This window comes from Harpegnathos saltator, unplaced genomic scaffold (assembly GCF_003227715.2).
Source record: "Harpegnathos saltator strain DR-91 unplaced genomic scaffold, Hsal_v8.6 scaffold174, whole genome shotgun sequence".
Taxonomy (NCBI): Eukaryota; Metazoa; Arthropoda; class Insecta; order Hymenoptera; family Formicidae; genus Harpegnathos; species Harpegnathos saltator.
In genome coordinates this window covers 908006-933599 of record NW_020229955.1, presented here as the reverse complement: position 1 = coordinate 933599, position 25594 = coordinate 908006, and the positions used below count along the sequence as shown (strand labels likewise).

General features: G+C 45.8%; 2 protein-coding genes across 16 annotated transcripts in view; both read left to right on the top strand.

Moving 5' to 3' along the window:
- Eph (Eph receptor tyrosine kinase) overlaps nt 1-20222 on the top strand; it is an 82626-nt gene extending 62404 nt beyond the window's left edge. Inside the window, exons 5-16 of one of the 15 annotated variants that reach the window (XM_025297361.1) lie at nt 130-290; nt 528-792; nt 1028-1216; nt 1289-1400; nt 1641-1711; nt 2445-2462; nt 3341-3406; nt 4916-5092; nt 5262-5731; nt 6005-6342; nt 11768-11842; nt 13719-20222. In XM_025297361.1, the coding sequence (XP_025153146.1) occupies nt 130-290; nt 528-792; nt 1028-1216; nt 1289-1400; nt 1641-1711; nt 2445-2462; nt 3341-3406; nt 4916-5092; nt 5262-5731; nt 6005-6342; nt 11768-11842; nt 13719-13983 (2207 nt within the window). In that variant the 3' untranslated portion in view covers nt 13984-20222. Of the gene's footprint in view, nt 1-129; nt 291-527; nt 793-1027; nt 1217-1288; nt 1401-1640; nt 1712-2444; nt 2463-3340; nt 3407-4915; nt 5093-5261; nt 5732-6004; nt 6343-9227; nt 9997-11767; nt 11843-13718 lie in introns of those variants that run through there. The other 14 variants (XM_011151797.3, XM_025297362.1, XM_025297366.1 and 11 more) reach the window with 14 other exon arrangements.
- A 933-nt stretch (nt 20223-21155) lies between these two features.
- On the top strand, nt 21156-22480 carry LOC105189579 (60S ribosomal protein L34). Its single transcript, XM_011151795.3, has 4 exons — nt 21156-21247; nt 21415-21486; nt 21891-22088; nt 22278-22480. Exons 2-4 carry the CDS (start codon nt 21422-21424, stop codon nt 22372-22374), a joined length of 360 nt encoding a protein of 119 aa, XP_011150097.1. The 5' UTR covers nt 21156-21247; nt 21415-21421; the 3' UTR covers nt 22375-22480.
- Nucleotides 22481-25594: the final 3114 nt, after the last annotated feature.

The following is a 25594-nucleotide window of genomic DNA, read 5'->3' as shown; positions in this document are numbered from 1 at the left end:
CTGCTTGAATGTATCGAATTAGTTAGCGTATTAGTTTGCGTGGCAAGAGGAGGAGAGGAGATGGGAAAGATTTTTCGAGGAGATCGTCTTCCGCGAAAGAATCTTCTTGAAGAATCGTACTTCTTGCAGAACCACCTTCGGCGCCGCAAAACCTGACTGTCAACTTTGTCGATCAGTCGACGGTGATTCTTTCCTGGAACACGCCGCACATGCAGGGTGGCAGGTCCGATACGACGTACAGAGTGGTCTGCGACGCCTGCAGCATGGGCGTCAAATACATTCCCAACACCGTGAGTTTCCGTCAAAGTCATAGCACGTAGGCTACTTGCAGTTTTACGGATTACTAGCAGTAGCAGTCTACCGCGTTCGACTGCCGCTGGTAGTCGAGCAGTGGTTGAGACAGAGAGAGTTGAGAGAGAGAGAGAGAGAGAGAGAGAGAGAGAGAGAGAGAGAGAGAGAGAGAGAGAGAGAGCTACTCTCAGGTTAGAGAGACTTGACGCGGAACCGCTTTGATTTTCCCCACGCAGGAGATCTTCAACGATACGAAGATCACGATAACCGGTCTGAACGCGGTGACCACTTATCGCTTCCAAGTCTTCGCCGAGAACGGTGTATCGTCGTTGGCCGGCAAGTCGGAATACGTGGACATCACCGTTACCACGGAGGCGAGTGTGCCGAGTCTGGTGAGCAACGTCAGGATCACGAGCGTCAAGAGCTCGGAGCTCAGTATCAGCTGGGACGCGCCGGTCATCGAAGTCGGCGGCGACAGTGATCTCGTGGAGAGATACGAAGGTCGGTCAGAAGTTGATACGCTTTTTCACCGCAGTCATAGTGCGTGCATGTATGTTAGATAAGGCGCGCGCTGTGACTCGCACGTGGCGTGATCAATTCTCCAAATTGTCGCGCTCAATCGAGCGCGCGCGCGCGCCGCAGGGTGATTGGGTAGCGGCAAGGGAGGGAGGGAGGGAGGGAGGGGCACGGCAGCAACGGGGAAAGGATTATAATCGTCTCGATATCTCTGACACAGTGAGGTGCTACCCGCGCTACGACGACGCCACTAATGCAACCGTCATTCAAACGTCCGAGCTGTCCGCCACGTTCAAAGGTCTCAAGCCTTCTACGGATTACGCGATACAGGTTCGCGCCAAGACCACCCGCGGCTGGGGCGAATACACGCCGGTGGTATTTAAGAAGACACCCCACGCGATGGGTCTAGGTAAGCGTGAGCGGCATTCGGATACATTTCGCAATCCGCCGAGCCGTATCTTTAATGTGAGCATTTACGCAGACTACGTTGGCGAGAACGATAACATGCAAGTTAGAATAATCGCAGGGGCGATCGTCGCTGTGGTCGTGCTACTCGTGATCATTATCATCATGACCGTACTGATCCTCAGAAGGTAATTGAATCACGCTCTCACTACACCTAATAATAAGAGAGCACGTCTCCTCGGAGAAAGAGGGAGACGTTGCCCGTGGTTATGCAATTGAACTCTATATAGAATCGACACGTGTATCGAATCACGCAGTTGCTTCGCGCGAGTTATTCAACTGTGCGTGCCTGTGTCTTGGCGCGCGTTAAGTTGCTGCTTTTCAGTTATTCCGCTCAATGCAACTGATATCATGCGATTTCGATGCAGCAGGGCCTCGGATGAGTGCAACAAGAAACAGCCGAGCGACTGCGACACCCTGGAGTACAGAAACGGCGAAGGTACGTTGGTCCGATGCCGAGACGGCACCGGCTTTTCTCTCTTTTATAAGATTTATTGTCGCTACTCTTATCATCCCCCGCCCCCCTCGCCCAACGTCACGTTTCATAGTTGTCTCATTGCGCCTATAATCGTGTCTTGTGACTAATATATTGGAGTACCACTGGCCCCCCCACCCACCCTCTCGCCCCCCTTTAGATCCAGCAAGCAATCGAAACTACTGCCCCTCTCGTATACAGACAAAACCACGTTGTACAATGGACGTTTAAACAACTCCCCCCCCCCCCGTACCGTAGAGGTCTTTTTGCGAATGAAAGAGAGAGAGTGAGTGAGTGAGTGAGTGAGTGAGTGAGAGAGAGAGAGAGAGAGAGGGGGAGAGAAAGAGAGAAAGAGAAAGAGCGACAAAGACACATAGCTAAATGTTCGTTCGTATAGACAAAAAAAATGCGAGCGAAGAGAGAGAGAGAGAGAGAGAGAGAGAGGGAGAGGGAGAGAGAGAGAAAGCAGTCGAAGTTCTCCGAAATAGCCGCGATATACAGGGACGTAAAGTGAGAAACGATCGCTTTCGACCGAAATTCACACGATCTGGCCCGCAGCCTGAGTGCCATTATTCTAACCAAATTCTTTCGATTCTTTCTTTTCATGTGCGATTCCCCTAATCTATCGAACCTGCCTCCATGAAAAATCCATGAAAAAACCCAATGAAACAATGTACACAATCGCCTGCTACTACAGGACTAGTTGTGACCTACAGTAAGTCTTCTCCAACACCTCAAGTTTTGTTTCTAGGAATTCAGTTTTGTGTAGATTATTTTTGCAACCCCTGTACTCTGCATCTCCGATTCAAGACACTCTCAAACAGATCAGACTTGCGCTTTTGCACACGCGCTCGTACACACACATACCATGAATTACACGCACGCACTCACGCACGCACTCACGCACGCACGCACGCACGCACACGCGCACGCACGCACAAACGGACAATAAACGTGATGTACATACATATACGCGCGCGCGTACACACACACACACACACACACATGTGCGCGCCAAACAGTTTTGCACACACGACCGAGTTCACTTCTCAGAGACATTGTGCGTGCCCGCGCATTGTGCTTGCGTATGTTCGTTCTATCGCATCGTTTGTACGTTGCGTATTAAAATTGCATGCGTATCATTTGTCAGTGTGTCGATGTCATTAGTGTATGCGCTTTTTAGACTTGCATTCGTTCCCGTTCGGAAAGGAAGCCGAGAAAGAACAAAAACGACAAACGCATAAGCAGAAAGAGCGAAACCACGGGGATCGAAGAGAGCGTAACTTCTCTTTTTTCGCTTCTTTTTTCCCCAGTCACGCGTCACTCATCGAATATCGGGAACAGTGAATTGGATTACGCATTCATAACGGCCGCGATCGAGAGTCGAGGCGTTTTTCTTTTTTCTTTTTTCTTTTCTATTTTTGTTCCTTAATTTCTGCCGTTTCTCGCTTTTACGTTCATCAGAAAGAAAAAGGAAAGGAAGAAGAAAAAAATATGAAAAAACGAAAGAAAAAGTTCATCACCGTACACCCGCCGCTTTGTTCTTGTTTTGCTGTTTGTCAATTAGTGTGTTGGTTGTTGTGTTGTTCACAGTGCACTGCAAAATGGACAGTTCACCGATTGTGACAACCCATACCAACAACAAGAGCAAGTCCTCGCGTAAGTCCTTTGTCTCCCATGGAAATTCCGGCCAAAATTCTTCGAGCGAGAAAAACCGCGCGGACACGCCCGAGAGAACGACATTTATATTTATGAGAAAAAACATTTTATATATATATATATATATATACACACACACACATATATAAATATATACATATATATACACACACACATATATAAATATATATATATATGTAACGGATAATATTTATATATGTATATATAAGTGATAGAGAGATAAATCTAAATATATCAGCCATAACTCTCGCGCACCGACACTCTCGTACACTCACTCCGAGTTCTCCACGTATTACGTACTATGATTTCGCTTTAGTTTTGCGCTGGCACACTCCGTTCTCTGTTCTTTCTATACTCACTGTCCTAGTTGTATGTGCGATATGGATGAAAAGTCCGGAAAAGAAGACTGTGTATAAGAGCATGCCGCGGCCCCGTGTCTCGCAAGCATGCAATTGCATTATGTTCTCTTGCATCTAGTTTTTCATTTCTGATTTTTTATTTCTCTTCTCTCAGGTGAGATCGTGCTTTCCGCGATCGCTTCTTTATCTCGGTATAGCTGTGGAAGATGCTCGGATGCAACGAGACGATTCGAGAGTAGACGAAAATAATGGGACCGGGAGGGCGGGGGCGGGGTGGGGAGAAAAGTAGCGGTGCAATTTGAACGACGAAGGAGGGAACGAATGAAAGAGAGAAAGAGAGAGAGAAAGAGAGGAGAAAAAGAAACTGTTCGAATCGTCTCGAGCGTCCGGGGCGTCCGTCGCTGAACGGCGTTGTTCACACTGGATTTTTCGGATGTATCGCAACGATCGTCGTTCGACGATCGATACTCTTTTTGGCATACGGGCATGCGAAAAATCGTGCTTTGTTGATTAGCATGTGTCGATTGGCTATGCGCGAGTTAGCGTACATAGATACACGGTCTCGGCTCGAACATTAAAACAGATCAGATTCTAAGATAGAACACAGAGAAACGAGAAAGAAAGATAGAGAGGGAGAGAGGGAGAGAAAGGGGGAGAGAGAGAGAGAGAGAGAGAGAGAGAGAGAGAGAGAGAGAGAGAGAAAGAGAGAGAGAGAGAGAGGCTGAGAGAGAGAGAAAGAGTGGAAGAGAGAGGGAGAGTACGTGACTCTTTCGCTAATTGCGGGACTAGCAGAGGAGACGTTACATCTCACTTTTAGAATCCACCTGCGTTTGGCTTTCTTGGTTGTGTCTTGTTTAATTTTTTGGTTCTCTCTTTTTTTTTCTTTTTTATTTTTTATTTTGGAAATTTGAACTCGCTGACGAGAGCGAATGAGTGTGAGTGTTCCTTTTCTTCGTTCTTTTTTTTTTTTTTCTTTTCTTTTCTTTTCTTTGTGCGGGATGACACGGTTGGCCGACGTTTTTAGAGCGAATGTCTGGCGCGCGGTTTAAAGTTTCCGCAAATCAAAATTTCGCGCACGCACTCCGGCCCTCGTGTTAATATAATGAACTCTGTTTTCGTGACGTTGCAGTGACCACGCCGCTGTTCACACCTGCAGTGGGGGTCGCCGCGGCAGGCGCAGGCGGCACAGGCGGCGCAGGTGCCAGGAGCTACGTGGACCCTCACACCTACGAGGACCCGAATCAGGCCGTGCGAGAATTCGCCCGCGAGATCGACGCCGGATACATCACGATAGAGGCCATCATAGGTAGGCTCCTTGGTTTGCGTATTATTCTCGGGTCTCGATAGCTCGCATCGATGTCTATTACCGTCCGCGATAACACGCAGCTCGACGTTCAAACAGTCGCGTTGGAATCGGAACGATTACAGACCGATTACATTCTCGCCGGCTATCTCTCTGTCTCTTGTGACCGCAGGTGGTGGTGAATTCGGCGATGTCTGCCGAGGGAAACTGAAATTACCGCCGGACGGGCGGACGGAGATAGACGTGGCCATAAAGACTCTCAAGCCAGGCTCTGCGGACAAAGCTCGTAACGACTTCCTGACAGAAGCGTCGATAATGGGACAGTTCGAGCATCCGAACGTGATATTCCTGCAGGGTGTGGTGACGAAGAGCAATCCGGTGATGATCATCACGGAGTTTATGGAGAACGGCAGCCTGGACACCTTCCTGCGGGCGAACGATGGCAAATTTCAGGTCTTGCAGTTGGTGGGCATGCTGCGCGGCATCGCCAGTGGCATGCAATATCTCGCGGAGATGAACTACGTGCATCGCGATCTCGCCGCGCGGAATGTACTGGTCAACGCAGCCCTGGTCTGCAAGATCGCCGATTTCGGGCTGAGCAGGGAGATCGAGAGCGCCACGGAGGGAGCCTACACCACCAGGGTGAGCGAGCAATCCGATCAGGCCCGTCGAATCAAAGTCGAATTCGCGGTCGATCTTGGAGAGCAACAAGATCCAGACAGCACACACGCTTCGAAACGACGTCTCAAAGACGTCCAGTGAAGATGCCTTTACTTATTTTGAACGTCTTCCGACGTTCCTCGAGACACCTCGCTCGCAGTTTAGAAGCTGCTGCTGTCTGGGAAGAATCGAACGCCATCGTTTTTCTCCCGGTAGCCCTCGTTGATTAATCTCGCCTCAATCGTTTCCACGCAGGGCGGAAAGATCCCGGTACGGTGGACGGCACCGGAAGCGATAGCGTTCCGGAAGTTCACGAGCGCCTCCGACGTCTGGAGCATGGGCATCGTGTGCTGGGAGGTGATGTCGTATGGCGAGAGGCCGTACTGGAACTGGTCGAATCAGGACGTGATCAAGTCGATCGAGAAGGGCTACAGGCTTCCAGCGCCGATGGACTGCCCGGAGGCGATCTACCAGCTGATGCTCGATTGCTGGCAGAAGGAGCGCACCCATCGGCCCACTTTTGCCAATCTCACGCAGACTTTGGACAAGCTCATACGAACCCCGGACACGCTGAGAAAGATCGCTCAGAACAGGTAAAGACACACACGTCCCACTCGTTCACCGATTCATTCGCGAGTGATCGCTTAAACGAATAACAGACGCTGATGCGCGATAGGATTGCAGGATGTTCTCCGTGAAACACGGACTTGTCAGCGCGTTGAATGCCGCGACGGTCAGCGTCATGATCGCCATCGCGTCTCTCGTCAAGTCGCGTGTAAAGTATTAGCTTGACGCGAAAGATTTTGTCGTTTTTCTCCATCAAATTCTGCTAGAAAATTCCGGTATCAGAAGGAAAATGAGCAATCCTTGCGAGACACTCGTGTCTGAACAAATGTAGAGCGGATATTTGTTTTATTCGTAAAAATTATTAATCCTTCGAAATTGAATGCCAACAAGACGAGATGAAAAATACACACGTCTATTTACCGCTTGCGTCTGCCAATTCGCCAATGAAACTTTCGTATTCGATTAATTCGGGAGTCGACGCGGCAGTCAACGTGTTAGTAATCGCAAAGTGATCTGCGTCAGAAGATCTGTGTCGTGATTTTAGTCTAGTTTAACGCAAACTTCGCACAGACCGACGTTCGGACGACGGGAAATCAAACAGACACGACGCAGAGAATACTTAGTGGAATAAACAATCATCGTGCAACAAAGGAAATTAATATCAATTCGCTTCGAGTGCTTCGAGCGCACGCTGTCGCAGATATAGTTGGTCTCGTTCTTTCATCGGCATTTTATATCGAACGTTATCTTTTTTCCGTTCCCTTCTACGTTACACATCCCGCTCAGAGTCATCTCATGCCTCAAATTCGCGTACAACACACGCCGCATGCCTCTACGTGAGCTAAAACAAATATGACATCGTGTCCATAAATTAATTTCTCTCGACAGCTGATCAGCTTATTTTCGTTACTTCGCCGAGATGCTCGCGCGGATCCACGCTATATTCGTTCTGTTGTGTTTTCTTTTTTTTTCTGTTCCTTTTTTACGCTACTTAGAATGGGCTTTGACAACTGTGGTGGCTCATTGGTGTACGATGTTCCGCACAAGCACACGCATCGTACACGCATATATTATGTGCTCGTGTATGTGTTAACGAAAGAAAGGCCGTGTGTCGGTAGCATTATATTGTATACTCTTGCTCGCGTCGTCGTCGTCGTCATCGTCGTCGTCGTCGTCGTCGTCGTTGTCGTCGTCGTCGTCGTCGTCGTCGTCGTCGTCGTCGTCGTCGTCGTCGTCATCGTGATATCAACCTCAACCTGATTGGCATTACTGGAAGCGGGCATACGTACTGGACTGTCGTCGTTCGCATTCGCTTCTGCTCGTTCGTGCTTCTTCTGACTTGATCGCTGAATATATATATATATATATATTTTTTTTTCATTTTTGTTTTGTCTCTTTCTCTCTTTCTGTCTCTCAAACCTCCAAATGAGGTTTGTCAAAATTTACTCCTACGCATTTGTCTCGAGATTCCTTCGGTTTCCAACACGTGAAAGAGAAAGAAAGAGAGACAGCGAGGGGGAGATTTCAATGCGCGCGGTAAATCGTCAGATTTGCGCCGGAATTTCGCGTATCTCCTTCTCTTTCTTTCTCTTTTTCTCTTCTTTTTTTTCTTTTCTTTTTATCTGCTCACAAATTGATAATATTACAGTAACATCGCACTTTGCGCCGGGAATATTTACACGAGAGTCATATTTCGTCGTATTCTTCTTGAGGGCGGACGCTGCTTTCTCGCTTGAATATACTCGGCCGTACAAGAAACAACACTACGCTCCCCGTCTCTCTTTTCCTTTTTCGTCCTCTCTCTCTCTCTCTCTCTCTCTCTCTCTCTCTCTCTCTCTCTCTCTCTCTCTCTCTCTCTCTCTCTCTCTCTCTCTCTCTCTCTCTCTCTCGCTGTCTCTTTGTCTCTCTCTCTCTCTCTCTCTCTCTCTCTCTCTCTCTCTCTCTCTCTCTCTCTCTCTCTCTCTCTCTCTCTCTCTCTCTCTCTCCTTTTCGCTCACCGTCACGGCGGTGGTTTTTCAGCACTAGCTGACGGGAAAATTAATTTATGGACGAGAGTCTACGTCGTTAGTCAGAGCCACGTAGAACATCTCTCTTCGCGCGTTTTCCCGCGGAAGCATAGCTAGAAAAAGGAAAATCACGCATTACGCGTCGTCGACCTTTTAACAGAGCTTTCAGTCGCTTTCGCCGCTTCTGCCGCTTTCTCTAGCGCGCTCCTCGCGCGTCTACAGTTCGCACTTCACACCCGACGCCAAGTTGCCCCTTGTCGCGAGACGCGCGCGGCTCCACTTCTCACGGTGAATATGCAATAACAACACATGGGCTAGATCTTGCGCTCCGCGTTTTTTGTCGCTTCGCCCGAAACGAGGAGACGAAGAGTCGTACACACCTGCGATCGGCGTGTGAGATATCCACAGGGAATATCCGCGGAACGAAACCGCGCCGGTCACGATATTCCGATAATTTTTTTTCGCACAATTCGAGTCGAATTCGATCGAAACTCACCAATCTTCAGCGAGTACCAAGAGCGAAGCCTCCACCATGAAATATTTTTGTTTTATCCTCCGATCACCCAGCGGACTTCGCGCATTTCGCGTCTTGTTCTTCGTTCCCAACGAAACACGCCGGAAAAGGTGCAAGAAGAGAGGAGAAGCAGGAGGAGTAACTATAATATTCGCGTATATCCGGAAACCATCGCGCACTCTCTTTCTCTCACTTTCTCACTTTTTCTCTCTCTCTCTCTCTCTCTCTCTCTCTCTCTCTTTCTCTTTCTCTCTTCCCTGGGCTAATTCTTTGTGCTTTTGGTTTTGTGGTGTCCTTTGGTACCTGACTACGAACTGCAACCCAACGCAACTGCGACGACCGTATCCGTCCACGACAATCGTCCGTCCGTTCGTCCGTCCTGCCATTGCAGCGTGAGGCCGCCCGCACACAATCCGTACTATGTCACAAGCCACACGGCTGCCGCCCAGGCCGCTGCGGCGGCGGCGGCGGCCGCGGCCGCGGCAGCGGGGACCGCTGCGATGCCGCCACCACCACCACCACCAGGCACGGCGGCGGCGGCGGCCGCCAGCACGGCGGGCCCGTTCGTAGACATAGTCGGCCATCAGGCTCATCAAGCCGGTCAATCAGCGATTGCCGTTCCAGTAATGCCACCAGGAGCCGGCCGTAGCTTACACTATCACACACACGCACTGCCACACCAACAACCACCGCTCACCTATCCCAATTGGGTCCCGTTCACCCACTTCGGCTGAGGGAGGGTACTCGGCGCGCTCGATTTGTCCAGCGAGAACGGGAGATTATCGTTTCGTCGGATAGATCGAAAGAAAGACGAATCTTTAGGCATCGCCTCCGCCCGTGCTTCTAGCCGTGTACTCAGCCTGCCGTCGAATCGGACGCGCGAAACGAAGCTGAAGACGCTGCTGTTCTGTCCTTGCAATTCGCGTTTCTTCACTTTTTCTTGTCTTTTTCTTCTTCTCTCCACCTAACTTCCCCCTGCCCCCATCTTTGCGATCGCGCTAGTCTTAGGGAATCGCGGGGACTATAGGCGTCCCGGCGGGGTAGAACAGGTAGAAATTTGTAATTCTCCGATCTTCTGTCGCGTTCAAACGGCGTCATTAGGTGTGGCGAATGTAGGTAGAGAGTAGTGTCAGAGAGAGAGAGAGAGAGAGAGAGAGAGAGAGAGAGAGAGAGAGAGAGAGAGAGAGAGAGAGAGAGAGAGAGAGAGAGAGAGAGAGAGAGAGAGAGACGCGTCCAAGCGTTTCTCATCGTGCCGTATCGTTGTGTACAAGAGTAGCATCGTCGTAATAAGAAAGTATCTTCTTCTCCGGTGTTTTCTACCGCAGTCATTAACCGAAGTAGCGACTTAACGCGAGCGACGCGGATAACATAACGTAGGGATGTTACATGTTAGTGAGCGTGTAGGGAGAGAATCTTTTACGTTGCGCAACCGAGCAATAAGTCTGAGCCGTGTTTAAACACGTTAGAGCAAACGTACGTTGTCGATTAAGATCGCGAAGATATAAGTGTTCTCAGTCTCTTACTTAAGATATCGTGTATTCGTCTGAACTTCTTAGAGGACAAATCCGAGCATCGAATAGCAATACGTAGGTCGTACGCGATTCAGAACTTAGTAGAGTATGGACGATAATCGAGGAAGGTATGCGTGGAAGCAGCTCTAAAGGTCTTTCAGATGTTCTCGTATTCTATATAATATATTAGCGGCCGTAGCTTTCGTGCGTCACAAGTATACGTAAAAAGAAAAAAAACAAAAAGAAGAGAGAAAGATGATGATATAATTATAAATATATATATATTATGTACACACACACACACACACACACACACATACACACACACACACACACGAACATACACTTACAAACCAATCACACACGCGAGATGTCACGGAACCTCCGCCGCCGGTTCCTCCAGTTGCGAGTTCTTCGCACAATTTAGGTGCGTCCTATCGATGAAGTTTTCGACGAGGGACGGCAAATTGGCCGCAGGAACTGCGGACTGTGGAAACGCGGTCTCTTGGTTCTATGATACGTCGCCCGTATGATAAATCGCAACACCCCGGCACTGTGTACTCACATATAACACACACACACACACACACACACACACAAATACAACACAGAAACACTTCTATATCGTACGATATTTATCGAAGCTGTCGATTGCAGTCTGAAGACTGCAGACTTTTTAGCGTATGTACAGCACGCGTGCAGCCGGTCGACCATTTTAGAATAGTATTTTTATACGTAATATATATACATATATCTTAAACGCGAGGGTGATTATATGTAATTGTCGATTCGTACTGTCGCATCGATGAGGGAGACGACCATAACCGTAAACGTTCAATTCTAAAATATTGCCGAGAGATGCGCGATATAAACAGGAGGAACGTCGCGACACGCCATCGTGAGAAAGAAAAAAACGGCTGATTTACGTAGCTCATCAGTGGGAATTTACGCGCGTGAATTATTATTTTATTTTTTTTTCTTCACGCAAACGTCGTAAGTTTTTATAACGAGATCACGAATAAGTCGCAAAGCCGGAGGTGAGCGGGATAAGAGCGAGAAAAGGAATCGCTAAATTTATCTTCTGCATAATTATGTTTTATGAACATTACTCCGGTCGTGCGGAAAATTTCAATCCTTTTCTTCGTTATATTTATTTAAGTTCGAGCATAAATAGCAATTTTCGTTTACTCATCGTAATGCGAGTGACGCATCGTGATCACACCGCATCGATACACAAGCACAGGACACACAACAGACTCACACGCGAACACACACACACACGCGCGCGCGTGCATATGATAGACGAAAGAGATAAGAGATTCGAAGTCAGAGCCGAGAATATGAGAAAATAGCCCGAAGATAATAACACAGTACACCTAGTACGACCTCCATCGCACTAACAAATGCTAACAATTGTCAGAATCAGGGAAAGGGGTGCTCCACCCCCACCCCCACCCGCCTCGTCGGCATCTTCCAACGTGCATTTGAGGAACAGGTAAAGAAAAAAGAAAAGAGAAAATCAAAAAGCGGTATTCCCCCACCAGATTCCCCCTTCGCGGATAAGAGAAAAAAAAAAGAGTAAAAAAAAAAGAACGCGAAAAGGGGAAAAGAAGCGCAGAAGAACAAAGCGCAATCGCTTCTCATGTCTAACGTCCCAATCTTTGGCCCAGATACGAGAGAATTTCGCCCTTTCGAGGAGCTCTCCGTCGATTCAAATTAAAATTGAGACTGTGCTTTCAGGTTCTCTCTGCTTCTTTCACACGATAACGAAATACCGCCGCCACCGTAGACTACAGTCGTCCCCGCTTATGTATTCTCCTTAGTTTTGTGTGTCGCACCCTGCTTGCTTCCATAGGCACTGCAAAGATCCATCCACGTGTACATACACAGCTGAACTTGTGAGCTCACCGTGTACTATCACTAACACACGTTACATGATGCATCATCACTCTCACGCTCTCACCGAGACGGCACTGTCATTAGCGATTAGCATTATTATTGTCACATGTCATGTCATCGTCATCGTAGCTCTGTCGTTATTCATTATTTCTACCTACCTATAGTGTTTGTATTACTTTATTATTTGTATTATTATTTGTATTACACTATATCGTTACTCTTATCTCCTCGTATAATTTTTACCGTTACCTTTATACTTTAGTTGTTATACCGTCGTTAGTTATACTTTTTCAATTGTCGAGACAAAGAGAAATTGTACGCTTGCATCTGTATTTATCTGTATCTTAGCGTGTACATAGTGTTGTATAAAAGAACGCACAAGACAAATCGATCGTACTTACGGCAATCAGAGAGAGAGACCCGGTCTTTTTCTTTTCCATTTCTCAAGTGATTCGCAATTCGAGATCGATTGTCACACGATACACGCCGCGTACACCCGTAGGAAATGACTCAGGAGGTCGCTGCTCCAATTGTATATACTTAAGTAGCGATTCTCTCGTCTAGGATAAGATTTGATTTATACACTCTCTATTTTATACCACTGAAAATATGTCGAATAAATTATACGAGCGCACTAATTGCTTGAGAATCTCCGTTGGATATTCCAGACGCTCGTTTTCAGTTTCGACCAATTGATTGATTCTTTACATCCAAACAACCAGACCGTAATTATCCCATTTATATATATATATATATATATATAAATTAAATATATATATACATATATATATATATAATGTTTTAAAATGTCACCCCTTCAAGTTGTACGTATCGTATCTGAGCATATGTGTATATATCACTCCCCCCCTCCAGTGTACATAAAACCGGGGCAAAAAGTCCGATTACGTTTTACAATCAGCGACACGTGCACTGATCCTCGTGAAACGTGGTCGTTTAAACGTTGACCCCATCCGTACTAGGAACACGTTGTCGATAGATGAACGAAATCCCACACTCGTGAATGAGTACGTCCTGTATGAGTACGTCCCGATGCCCCACCCTCCCCCCGCCCCTGCGAAACAGCGAAGATACGAGCGATCGCGCTGTGGCGAGTCGGCTGAAAAACGCTGAGAGAGAGGATCCAACAATCTTCGCTGTTTCATCCTCCTCGGCGGTACAACGATAGCGAACTGCCGAGGTGCCCTGAGAGATTGATCTCGCAACTATCATATAGTTATTATAGTCACCAACTATCATAACTATCATATATCTTTTAGACCATGCGAATGTGAATGTGTGTGGATAGCAAGAGGAACGAGTATGTGAGTGCACTAGAATTCAGATCGACGATCTGAAGAATCCCAAAGTCTCGCGGAAGAGTCCCAAAACGTACCCTTTGTCTCCCCTACTTTTCGAACGCTACCCCCTTCGCAGAGAGACAGGGACACGTTCTAATTCCTTATTCTCGACAGGGGCACCAATCCTCTGGCGCCGGATGCGGTGGATCTGACGCAATTGACGTCGGTCAGCGAGTGGCTGGCCTCCATCAAGATGTCGCGGTACGCCGAGAGCTTCGAGCGCGCGGGAGTGACGACGTTAGAAGCAGCGGCACGCGTCACCGTTCAAGAGCTCACCTCCCTCGGCATCACGCTGGTGGGCCACCAGAAGAAGATCATGAACAGCGTGACGGCGCTGCGGGCGCAGATGTCCGCCACGTCGCAAGGGTTCCTCGTGTAAGCGCGCGACGCTCGCAGAATCCTCAGACGGGATCGTGACGCGTAACGTGAGCGGACAACCCAATCGGCTGATCAGCGCGGAACATCACGACACCCCTTTCCCATGGATCTCACGAATTTGCCACTTCCCTCGAGGCGTCCCAGACGCCTCAGTAGTCTCTCCCCGAGGAGAGAAGAAGAGAGCGAGCATCAGGCGACGACGAGATCCGCGTGTCATCTAGGACTCGTCGATTACCTAGTCAGAGCGACCCTGATGTGCTCGAGAGAAAGAGAGAGAGAGAGAGAGAGAGAGAGAGTATCCTTTTCCGCGCAAGTGGATCCGGTAAACCGAGAAACTGAACCTCGATGAGCCAAGGAGGTTGTCACCGCCTTGACACGAAGGTACTCGTACCGCAAAACATTCCACATTGAGTCCACGAGAGTCAGGAGAATTCATCCTTCGCGCTTATTACAACTCCCCTCGCGAGGAGTAGCAGGAGGGCGTATATACGAGGACCACGCGCTCGTCATCTCGCATCCGAATCACGTACAACGACTTACTCTGAACCCGTACCCGTGAAAGTACGACGAGGCTTCCGCGTAAACGATATTTCTACACGTCAGAGGGATCACTCACGATGCTGGTGTATCTCCCGTGATCAACGTGTAACGAACGATATCGTTCGCGAAGCTCGTGCCTAGGCAGGAGGAGGAGGAGGAGGATGTCTGAGAAAAAACGTTCCCGACAGGATGAATATAACATACACACATACACACACACACACACACACACACACACACACATAAACACCGAACAGCTCCGCCCGTTGCGAATAACGAGCGCCGATCCTGTCCTTCGTTTCCTAGGCCGTTTCCGTGATCGATCCGCGAATAGATCAGACTGACAAACGGAGACGGACGAGCCATCCCGCTGTAATTACTGCCGCGAAACTCGCGTCGAGCTTCTTTCCGTCATTCAACGAGAGCTCTCTCGATTTTTTATAGTTTGATATAATCGCGCAAATCGCTGGATTTTGTATACGTTGTATAGTCGTTCTACTTTTAACCATCATCTCGAGACCCCAGCGTCTCGAGTCCCTTCAATCTCCATTGGTCGCGCTTATCGGAAGATTCCCGTGACATTTTGTCGACTCGAACGGCAGCTCCTTTCGCGACATACGTACACGTGTAACCGCGACACGCGGAAGCATCGAACGGGCGAACTGCGCACGGCCTAAAGTGTCGTTCGAACACGTCCCTCGCTTTTCCTACGTATACTCGTAAAGCTACGTCTCTTTGTAACAATCGACACGATAGGTCTCCCTCGCGCGTCTGACAAGGAGCGACGATGAACGGATCAGAGAAATGGCAGAGAGGAGAAGACACCGCGTCTCTGCTGTATATCGCGCGAACGACCGTACCAAAAAGAAAAGAAGAAACAAAAGAGCGAGCGAGCGAGCGAGCAACTGTCGCGGTAGTTCCCGAGATTCCATCGATAGCGCGACAATTATACAACGTAGGTGCATTTTATCACATCGACGTAGCGAGGACTCATCGCAATGATTGCTATTATTACGTACATACGTCGCCTACGAGGACCGCGAGAACGCAAGAGCGAGAGTGGCGAGAGTGTGAGCGCGTGTCTCAGAGCAAAACGATATCTGACCATCGCCTCGGCACGATGGACGAGCAACGATCGAATAGAAAGACAGAGAGAGAGAGAGAGAGAGAGAGGGAGAGAGAAATGAAGAAGAAAACCACGATTCTTGCCTTTGCGTTATTCCCGTACGAGAATATGTCGTACATACGCGGTCTATTGTATAGGTACCTGTCGATTAACGAGCACGACGAAACGACGAAACAAGAGGCGGACATGTGCCAACGCAAGTGTGCAAGAGTTTACTGTAGCGCGAGACTGGTGTGACGCGACTGCAAAAGAGAGAGAGAAAGAGAGAGGCAGATTGAGAGAGAAAATAAGCGAACGCGTGTATGTGTGAATGTATGAAGCTGCATCGACGACGAATGACAAGAGAGAGAAACAGAGAGAGAGAGAGAGAGAGAGAGAGAGAGAGAGAAAGAGAGAGAGATCCGCAGGCCGCCCTTCGCGCTATACGATGTATGTACACGAGCGTGCGATCACCGAGAGAATACGAGATTATTATATACATAATACATATATATAAAAATATATATATATATATAAAGATATATTATAAATAGACGCGCGCGAGATACACTTCGATAAGTAGGAGGAGAAAAAAGGAAGAGAGAGAGAGAGAGAGCGAAGGGAGGCACTCTTCATCGGTAGGAGACGCGGGAAAATCCGAGGGACGAGAATCGGAGTCGCGAGGAGGTCGCGTCCGGCTGAGCGAAAGAGCGCGACGTGACGTCGAGAGGACGAGAGGACAAAGACACAGAGATAGATGTACAGAGAGATCAAACGATTCTCGAACGCGCGTCCCTTACTAGCAAGCAATGCGTCAACATATCAACACTTATCCGGAATGCAATGCGAGCGCGAGAGGGACAACCGCGTATACGCAATACACGCAGTTCGCTTCGTCGCGATCGAGTCGAGTCGAGTCGGGACGAGGCGATTCCGATCGCGCGTCGCGATCGTGCTCTCCCCTCCGAAGTTTCCATCGGGCGAAACCGAGTGAAGACGGAGAGGAGGGCTCTAGGCGAGAGAGAAAGAGAGAACGGGGCAGAAACGTAGGAAAGTAAGCGAACGCGAGCGTGCTGAGTCGATTCGGAGACGTTCGTCATGAGCGCGTGATTTGCGCGGACCGCGAGACAATATCGCGCGACTCGACGCGATCGAGCGAGGTAGGCAGTTTGATTTTCACAGCCCGGTCGAGGAATTTGCTTGCGAAGCAACGTCCATTCCACTATGCATATATCTCTAATAGGAAATTGTTTCTTTTCTTTTTGTTCATTTTCTTGAGTGCGAGGAAGAAGTAGGGAAGAGTGGGAGAAAGAGAGAGAGAGAGAGAGAGAAAGACAGAGAGAGAGAGAGAGAGAGAGAGAGAGAGAGAGAGAGAGAGAGAGAGAGAGAGCAAAAGAAAGAAGGAGGCTTGCCTCACCGCGAAATGGGACAAGATACGATCTCACCGTATCTCGTAGACGCGCGCTGATCGTAAAAGACTGCTTCCCGGGCGCTTCGTGCGGCATGTGACGACACGCGTTGCGTTCTATCTGGGAATACACACGTTACCGGCGACTTGTCCTCGAAGGGAAAGAGAGAAAGATAGAGAGAGAGAGAGAGACAGAGAGAGAGAGAGAGAGAGAGAGAGAGAGAGAGAGACCAACGGGACAGCGGAACACATAGATATACGAGAATATCGCGCGTGAGATTGACTTCGGCTTCCAAGTGAGTCCGACGAGTCGCGGGGAAATTTTTTTTATTTTTTAATTTAATCGTTTGAAGAAAAAGAAAACGTTAGTAATGTAGTAGTCTACGGCGTCGAAGCGACGGTGGATGACAAACGGAACGACGTGGACGACGAGCGCGCGGGGAGGAGAGCGCGCATCTTTGGTGGTCGTGATTTTGTCGTCTCGACGAGATGCACGCGAACAACGATAAAACGGAGCGAACTTTGTAGTAGTCTTCGTAGCCGGCCAATAATTACTTTATAATTTTCCCCCGCGCCCTCTCTTCGTCCCAATCACGTAGAGACGCGCGAGTCGCGGCCACCAAAGTCGCCGCGGTCGGTCGCCTCGTCGTCGCTCATCTCTCGAAAATGATCCAACGCTGCTTCGTTCGTTCCCCCCTCGTAAACGAGATATTGCTCGAGATCATTCTCCGAGCGTATACGGAAAACACCGAGATACGCCCTGGTGTCTTTCGGTTCGCCGTGCTGCCTTCCGCGTTTGTCGTGAGAGGAAGATGAGTAAAGCGCGGTGGGCCGCGCAGTGAGAGCAAAATCTCCCTTAGAAAAAACAAAGAGAGAGAGAGAGAGAGAGAATGTGGTAGAAAAGTGAGAGTGAAAGAGCGGAAGAAAGAGAGAGAGAGAGAGAGAGTATGTATGCGTGTATGTATGTGTGAAGGCTACGGAAACGGCGATGATTACGAAGCAATAAGTGAATACACGCAAATGCAGATTTTTATATAGAAAATGTTAACAAATTTCAGAAAATATTAATTATCGATAGCGCTATCTTCCTAAATGTTCGTATTAAAGGTTAAACGAAAAAAAAAAGTAAGATAAAACGTAAGGGCGACACGATGAGATCGCGCGGAGTTCCGACCGAGAGTAAGCGGCGTGAAATGCGAGATAAAGCGAAGGTGAACGCGAAGAGCAACACGCGCGAGTCGATTTTCATCGCGCTCGATCGGGATTCCGTGGGTGGGATGAAAAGAAAGAGAAGGAGAGAAAGAGAGAAAGAGAGAGAGAGAGAGAGAGAGAGAGAGAGAGAGAGAGTGTGTGTGTGTGTGTGGTCTTTAAAAACTTTCAAGCTGTAATTATCTGTGTTTTAGCGACGAACCTGCGAGTGCGACCTGAAGTTTCGAGGATGTTGTTGATTTCGACAAATCGATATCTAGATTTTCATAGAGCTCTATCAATATCACACACACTCACGTACGGCCACGTAGGCGCGAGTAATACACAAGCGGAGGAGAATACACGCGAACGAACTCTACCGTGCTCTAGGGGACGTATGTTAATTTCAGAGTGAAAGTATCTCGCGTACGACTTCTCCGATCCTGTCTTTCGTTCCACCGACTCTCCCCCGTACCCGTGTATGTCCAGTTCGGGCTCGATTTCACAGGAGCAAAACGAAACGAGGAAGACATCCGAGTAAAGAGAGACGAGAGTACGCGTTACACTTTCAGAGAGCTTTCGAGATCGTACTTCACGTCACAATGTATTTCCGTTAATGTCGACGTACACTCGGCGCGCCGTGGAGGCACGACGGAAACGCGTTTCGTGAGAGATACGTCACCTAGACCCAGCTACGCAGAACCGCAACGTTTATTCGACGGTTTGAAATTGACGGTCGTTGAATCAACATTGATTCAATCCTCATCGACGTCGAATCAACGTTGTGCTTCTGATTGAGGAGAGACTAGAGTGCGACTGAATTTTTAATATTCATTAACCCAGCGAATATTTTTTTTTTTTATAATTCTTAACAATTATTTTTAACAATTTTTAACGACTTAACCTGACGAATGATGAGGAAGCTCCCACCGAGTGCCGAGTGTGCGCGTAATGCTTCATTTTTAAGAGTGTACGAACGGAGGTCGGATGAAACACGCGCGGCAGGAAAAAAGCCTGAGAAATCAAAATTCGCATTGTTGCGTCCTTGTTGCGATAATCCGTTTCACTTATCTTATCCTTATTTTCTCTTTCTTTTTATTTTGATTCTGCGACAAAGAGAGGAGAGAGGGAGGGAGGAAGAGAAAAAGAGAAATAGGAAGTGAGAACGACAAGTGGCTGAAGGACAAATTGGTTGAACCGCCTCTCGCGTTTTTTTACTTAATCCTTTAATCAATTTTAACGCAACATTATATTACTATTTATTAAAAGAAGAGGAACTTATTTATTGTTTAGAGAGATCTGACTAAATTGCAAACGTTCTAACTACTATAAGTTATCTATTTACTACTTAGCGACGAGATATGGGGCAGAGCGACGTTCATTCTTTCCCTACTTTTCAGGGTTTTCTCGTTTGGAAACTCTGTCGTGTGTAAAGTAAAGCGAACGAAAAGTTGACAGCTACAGTGATATAGAAGAAAAAAATGAGAAAAGAAAAACAAGAGATGTGCGATCGTCGGGATCTGTATGCAGCAGCTATTAATATTATATTATTTAGTTAAGGCGTTTAATTAAACGAGCGCATTGTTTGACTCTTACTTTTTACAAACTCTTTCTACAGCGAACTCTGTCAAAGTACCTGCTTCGAGAAAAAACGAAAATAACGAAATCACCGAAAAAAAGAAGTAAAGCATTACAGGTACCGTCCCATATATTATACATACATAATTCACAAAGCACCCGCGCACATACATACACAAACAAACACACACATACACCTACACACAGGTACACACTTGCATTATCATTACATATAGACATACTCTCGCATATACACACACATACACACACACACATGTACACTCGATAATTTATATACACTCGCCGAGCTGAGTTTTCATAAAGATTGGTTAAGCGAAATCGCCTCCGTGTGTCTTCGATTCATTGTATAAAGAAAAACGCAAATGAAAAAAAAGCAAGCAAAGAGTTACTGCCGACAAATTTTGGAACATGTCTAAAACATTTTTCCTATGATGTTGTCAAGACGATGTTGAATGTACATAAGATATAATAAATAATATACCTTATACGATGTAAAAAAAAAGAAAGTTGAACGCTAACGCTTAATTTGTCCTCCGCTCTCCTTTCCTCGCGCTGTACCCATTTTATGTTTCAGTGATATTGAAATTATTGTTAACAACATGTACACAGTACAGAAAGTTAAAACAACGTCGCCGAGACGTCGCAATGTTGCATTTTGAAATATAAATATCTTTCCAACGTCGAATGAAGAATGAGTATTCTACATTGATTCTTTTCGTTGCTGCAAACGTTGAAACAAATTATGACGCATGGAATAAAATATATGACAAACGAGCGGTTTCGAAATATACGGTACAATTTGTCCGCCATTGTTTTCGATAAGTCGTAAAAAGGTTAATGATACTTTTCCGTTACCCGAAGAAACGCGGCTCCGCAGACTTTTCCGATCTTCCTCTGAGATTGTAGAGATGAAACTTGAATTACACTTAATTCGTCACGAAAACTGAAAGCAACCCGAACAACGAAAATACAACTTCGTAGCGGGAAAACGAGACTTTCGAGAAACGCGCGTACGTTCGTTTCGGTTGACAAATTTGAAGTAACGGCGAGCAGAGCCATCTTGAACGGACACTTTCAAATGATTCACGCATGCGCGCAATTGCTACGACAAAATTAGCTACGTCGGTAAAACTCGCCTGTGTAAAATTAAATATTGGAATTATTACAATTACAGGTATCAAATAGCATTATTAAAATTACTAGATAACTTTTGCTGTTAATATTGCTGTTTTTTGCCGCAACGCAACGACCATCGATAAATGTTTGTTCTTAACAACGAACTGCAATGTTCGTCGACAGATGACGACACTATGGCTGACGGCGCCATGATGTGTTATCCCCTCTACTACGTTTTATGCGGAACTACACCTCCATTGTGGCGTCTCTGCATGTATCCGCTTCCTTTTTCATCTGGATCTAAGAAAGGTTCGTGCAAATGTTGTACGGTTTTCTATTATCCACGTTTTACTTGTCAATCGCAAAATTCATTAACGACGCGCAATCATTGTACGCATCCGCGATAATTGATTGCGTGTCGCGGCTTATTATAGAAGGAAAGATTTTCTGCCTTAACAAGTAACTTTATGTCACAGAGCCAAGATGGTACAGCGCTTAACCTATCGACGACGTTTGTCGTACAACACCAAGAGCAACAGGAGACGCGTGTAAGTAATCGATTTGTAGGCTTTTGTAGGATATTGAACGTTAATTTCAAGCGACAACATTGTTGATCTCGTTCCACAAGAGATTTGATTCCACTCACCTGTGTTTTAATTGTTGCGTTCGGGAATTTGAGGTTATGTTTTGAACGCTTCCTTCAACCATGCAATACTCACGTGGAACAATGACCGCAGTTATTGTGAATATGGAAGATTATTTTTAAACAATAAATTGGTATATATATGTACTGAACTGTCTACTGCGAATAAGCCTACAAATTTCGAACAATATCAAACAACTATTCTGTAAAATCTCTTTATAAATTTTTTCTTTGACAGTTTGTGATATTTGTTTGAAATTCTTTTTCCAAAATTAATATGTTCTGAAAGTTTAATGAAAATATTTACAGTGTACGTACACCAGGAGGTAAATTGGTTTACCAGTACCTGAAGAAGCCCAAAAAGATCCCAAGATGTGGACAGTGCAAAGATAAACTCAGAGGTATTCAACCTGCGAGGCCAATGGAACGCTCACGTATGTGCAGACGGAAGAAGACAGTTAAACGTGTGTACGGTGGTGTGCTGTGTCACAAATGTGTGAAGGAAAGGTACGTGTTGCAATTAAGAATATAACTCTAAAACACAAACTTTAGATGATTCATAATTAGATGCAGTATATCTAAAATTACTAAATATATCTCTGATTCTCCTCTGAATTTCATTTTTCAAATAAGAAATCAACCAAGAAACCAACCAGTTGATTATATTTGTAAAACACTAACATGTCAATCTTTTAGGATTGTACGAGCATTCTTAATAGAGGAACAAAAGATTGTTGTTAAGGTAATGAAGGCACAGCAGGCGTCAGCAAAAACGAAGAAGGTGGAGAAATAATTTTTATGCTTTTTATTAATTAAGAAAAATAAATAAAATAAGAAATATCTTACTGTTGAGTTATTTTGCTTTGAAAATATAAAAAGCGTGAAATCTCAGTATCGAATTTTGTCACGACTTCAATCTCTCATGTAGCGATCCGTGGAAATTTTAAAAGTAAAGATATAAGAGTATAATAATTCCTCATATCCCTTGTTTGGTCTTGTCTCAATGATTCTATACTTTTTGGTCCATTATTGCGAGAAAAGTAGAAATTATTAGGCCTGTATTGTGGGCACTTGAAAGATCTAAAGGATTGTTATACCCGTTATTTTTGCCCACATGTAGACTTTTAGTTTCAAAGTCTCCGCTATAAGCCGCCACTATACTTACCGACAGATCAAAACGAAAACTAAGTAGAACCATAGACATAGGCCTAGTTTACATCGTCAAAACGTTGGTACGCGTATCAAGTTTGGTGCGCACCAATGTTTTAGTACGGGTGCGTTTACATCGAATGTACTAAAGAATACAAATAATACGAATAATAATAATAAAAAATAAAAATATAATATAAATAATATATATTATAATATATTATTTATATATAATATAAATAATAATCTTCCACTAATGAATGAAAAATATTAACATGTTTGTGTTTTTTCCCATCCACTAATGCAAAAATCTGCTTCTCCGTGCATAATTCTAAAAATATTCGCGTTTCTTCTTCTTTCCAATTTAGTCATTTTCTACAAGACATTTTAATGCAATATCGTTTAATCAAAGATTAATAACAATACCGGTTTTAATTGAGATTATGCTCAATGCTAAATTACCTTCAAATTGCATTTTATGCGTTTATATCATCGTCATTTGTATCAATTGATACGCGTATCAATTTAGTACGATACTCCTACTTGATACGCTCACATCAAGTTGATTCGACAGCGTTTGCATCATGCGTACTAAATATTTAGTACGAATTTGGTACGAATATAGTACTTAATACGCGTATTAAGTGCACGATGTAAACTAGATCATAAGGCCAGAGCACAGACTTCTGCATAACGCATAATACACAACGCATAAGAGAATCAACCAATCAGAATTCTTCATTCCTGTCCTGAGGAGGGAAATGAAGAAAACTAATTGGTTTATTCTCTTATGCGTTATGTGTTATGTGTTATGCAAAAGCCTGTGCTCTTGCCCATAGGAATATAAGGACAGAGCATAAGCCCGTAAGATAGGCGAGAGAAGTTGTACTGAAATACGGGGGGCGACTGTGCCTAAAGCTAGCGGCACATGGTGCTTGTTTTCGTGCTGGATTGCTTGCTGGATGAAAATACTGCGTTCCGATTGGTACATTTCCGAAGATGAATGGAAATGCACCAATTAGAACGCAGTATTTTCATCCAGCAAGCAATCCAGCACGAAAACAAGCACCGTGTGCCGCTAGCTTAAGTTTCATTGGCTACAATAGTGCGCATATTCAGAGCGTGTGATGTAACGACTTGGCTGTCACTGGCAAATAGTAAATGTAACAAAATGATAAGAACCATTTACACTGACAGTATTATTTTGCAGAGGTTATGCATGCGTCTTTTTTTTCATAATTTCACTCACACACAACTTCATACACATATTGGGTCTGGGAAAAAGTTTGTGGCGTTTTTTCAGTAAAATTCAACTGGTTTTCTTATAGTGTGAAAATGAATTTATTTAAACCAAATATGCTCCATTATTATCAACAATGTTTCGCCATTTTTCGGGTAGAGCCATGATGCCATCGGTGAAGAAGTTCTGTGGTTTCTGGTTGAAAAACTGAATCAAGTGGTTTTCACAGGCTTCTTTTGAAAAACCAGCTTAATTCCATTGAGAGAGTTCTGCAGAGACCGGAACAAGTGACAGTCAGAGGGTGCTATGTCTGGACTATATGGTGGATGCATCAAAACTTCCCAACCAAGCTCTCGCAATTTTTGACGAGTCATCAAAGAAGTGTGTGGTCGGGCGTAGTCATGATGGAAGACAACATCTTTTCTATTATTCAATTCGGGCCGTTTTCTTTCAATTGCCTGGCGTAATCTCTCTAGTTGTCCACAGTAGAGTTGAGAATCAATCGTCTGACCAACTGGAAGTAGCTCATGGTGGACGATTCCCTTCCAGTCCCACCACACACACAGCATCACCTTTTTCGGCGTCAATCCTGTCTTCGCGAACGCTTGTGACGGCTCACCAACCCTTGTGCATGATCTTTGACGCTTCCGATTGTCGTACGTGATCCATTTTTCATCACCGGTTATGACACGTTTCAGAAATGGCTCGATTTCATTGCGTTTCAGCAGCGCATCGCAGATGTTAATTCGGTCTATCATGTTTTTCGCGCTCAACGCGCTCATGAGAAACCCATACATCGAGCTTCTTTTTGTAGCCAGCTTTGTGTAAATGGTTCAAAACAGTTTTGTGGTCAATGCCTAGCTCCCTACCAATATCGACACTGCTGATATGCTTATTTTGCTGGACTTTATCAAGAATTTCATCAGCTTTTTCAGTGATTGGACGACCAGAGCGTGACTCATCTTTCACATCAAAATTACCAGAACAAAAGCGAGCGAACCATTTCCGCGCAGCAGATGTTGATAGAGTACCTTCACCGTACACAGCACAAATTTTTTCACAAGCCTGCGCAGCGTTCTTCCCTTTGTCGTAATAATATTGCAAAATATAGCGCAATTTTTCATTACTTTTCTCCATTTTCAAACGCAAACAACTTTCCAACCACTGCACCAATTTCGATGTTTATACACTCACAGGCTGCGTTCCGAAATTTACTGCCAGTACTAAAAATACATAGTTTGTGTGACGTATACTATAGAATTTTAGTGCAATCGCAGTGAATATCGGAATGCAGCCAAAGTAACGCTCGAAGTGTCACCTTTCCAACGAGCCTTTAGTGGTGTCGCTGCGATCTGTGTTTCCTGAGTTATTTGCAATTGACGCTATCTATCGGGAAAAACGCCATGAACTTTTTTCCAGACCCAATATACGAGGGCGGTCCGATAAGTACTTAGCCTCACCGCCCGATGGCGTCACTATCGCAAGAGAAATTTACTATCGTGTAGTACATTCTCGTAACGGCTACTGTCGAAATTTCAGCCGAAGCGGACTCGTAGTTTTGTTTTGACCGCGTGTGGAAGCGAGCGTGTCCGCAGATTTTAGAAAAATGGAAAAAGAGCAATAT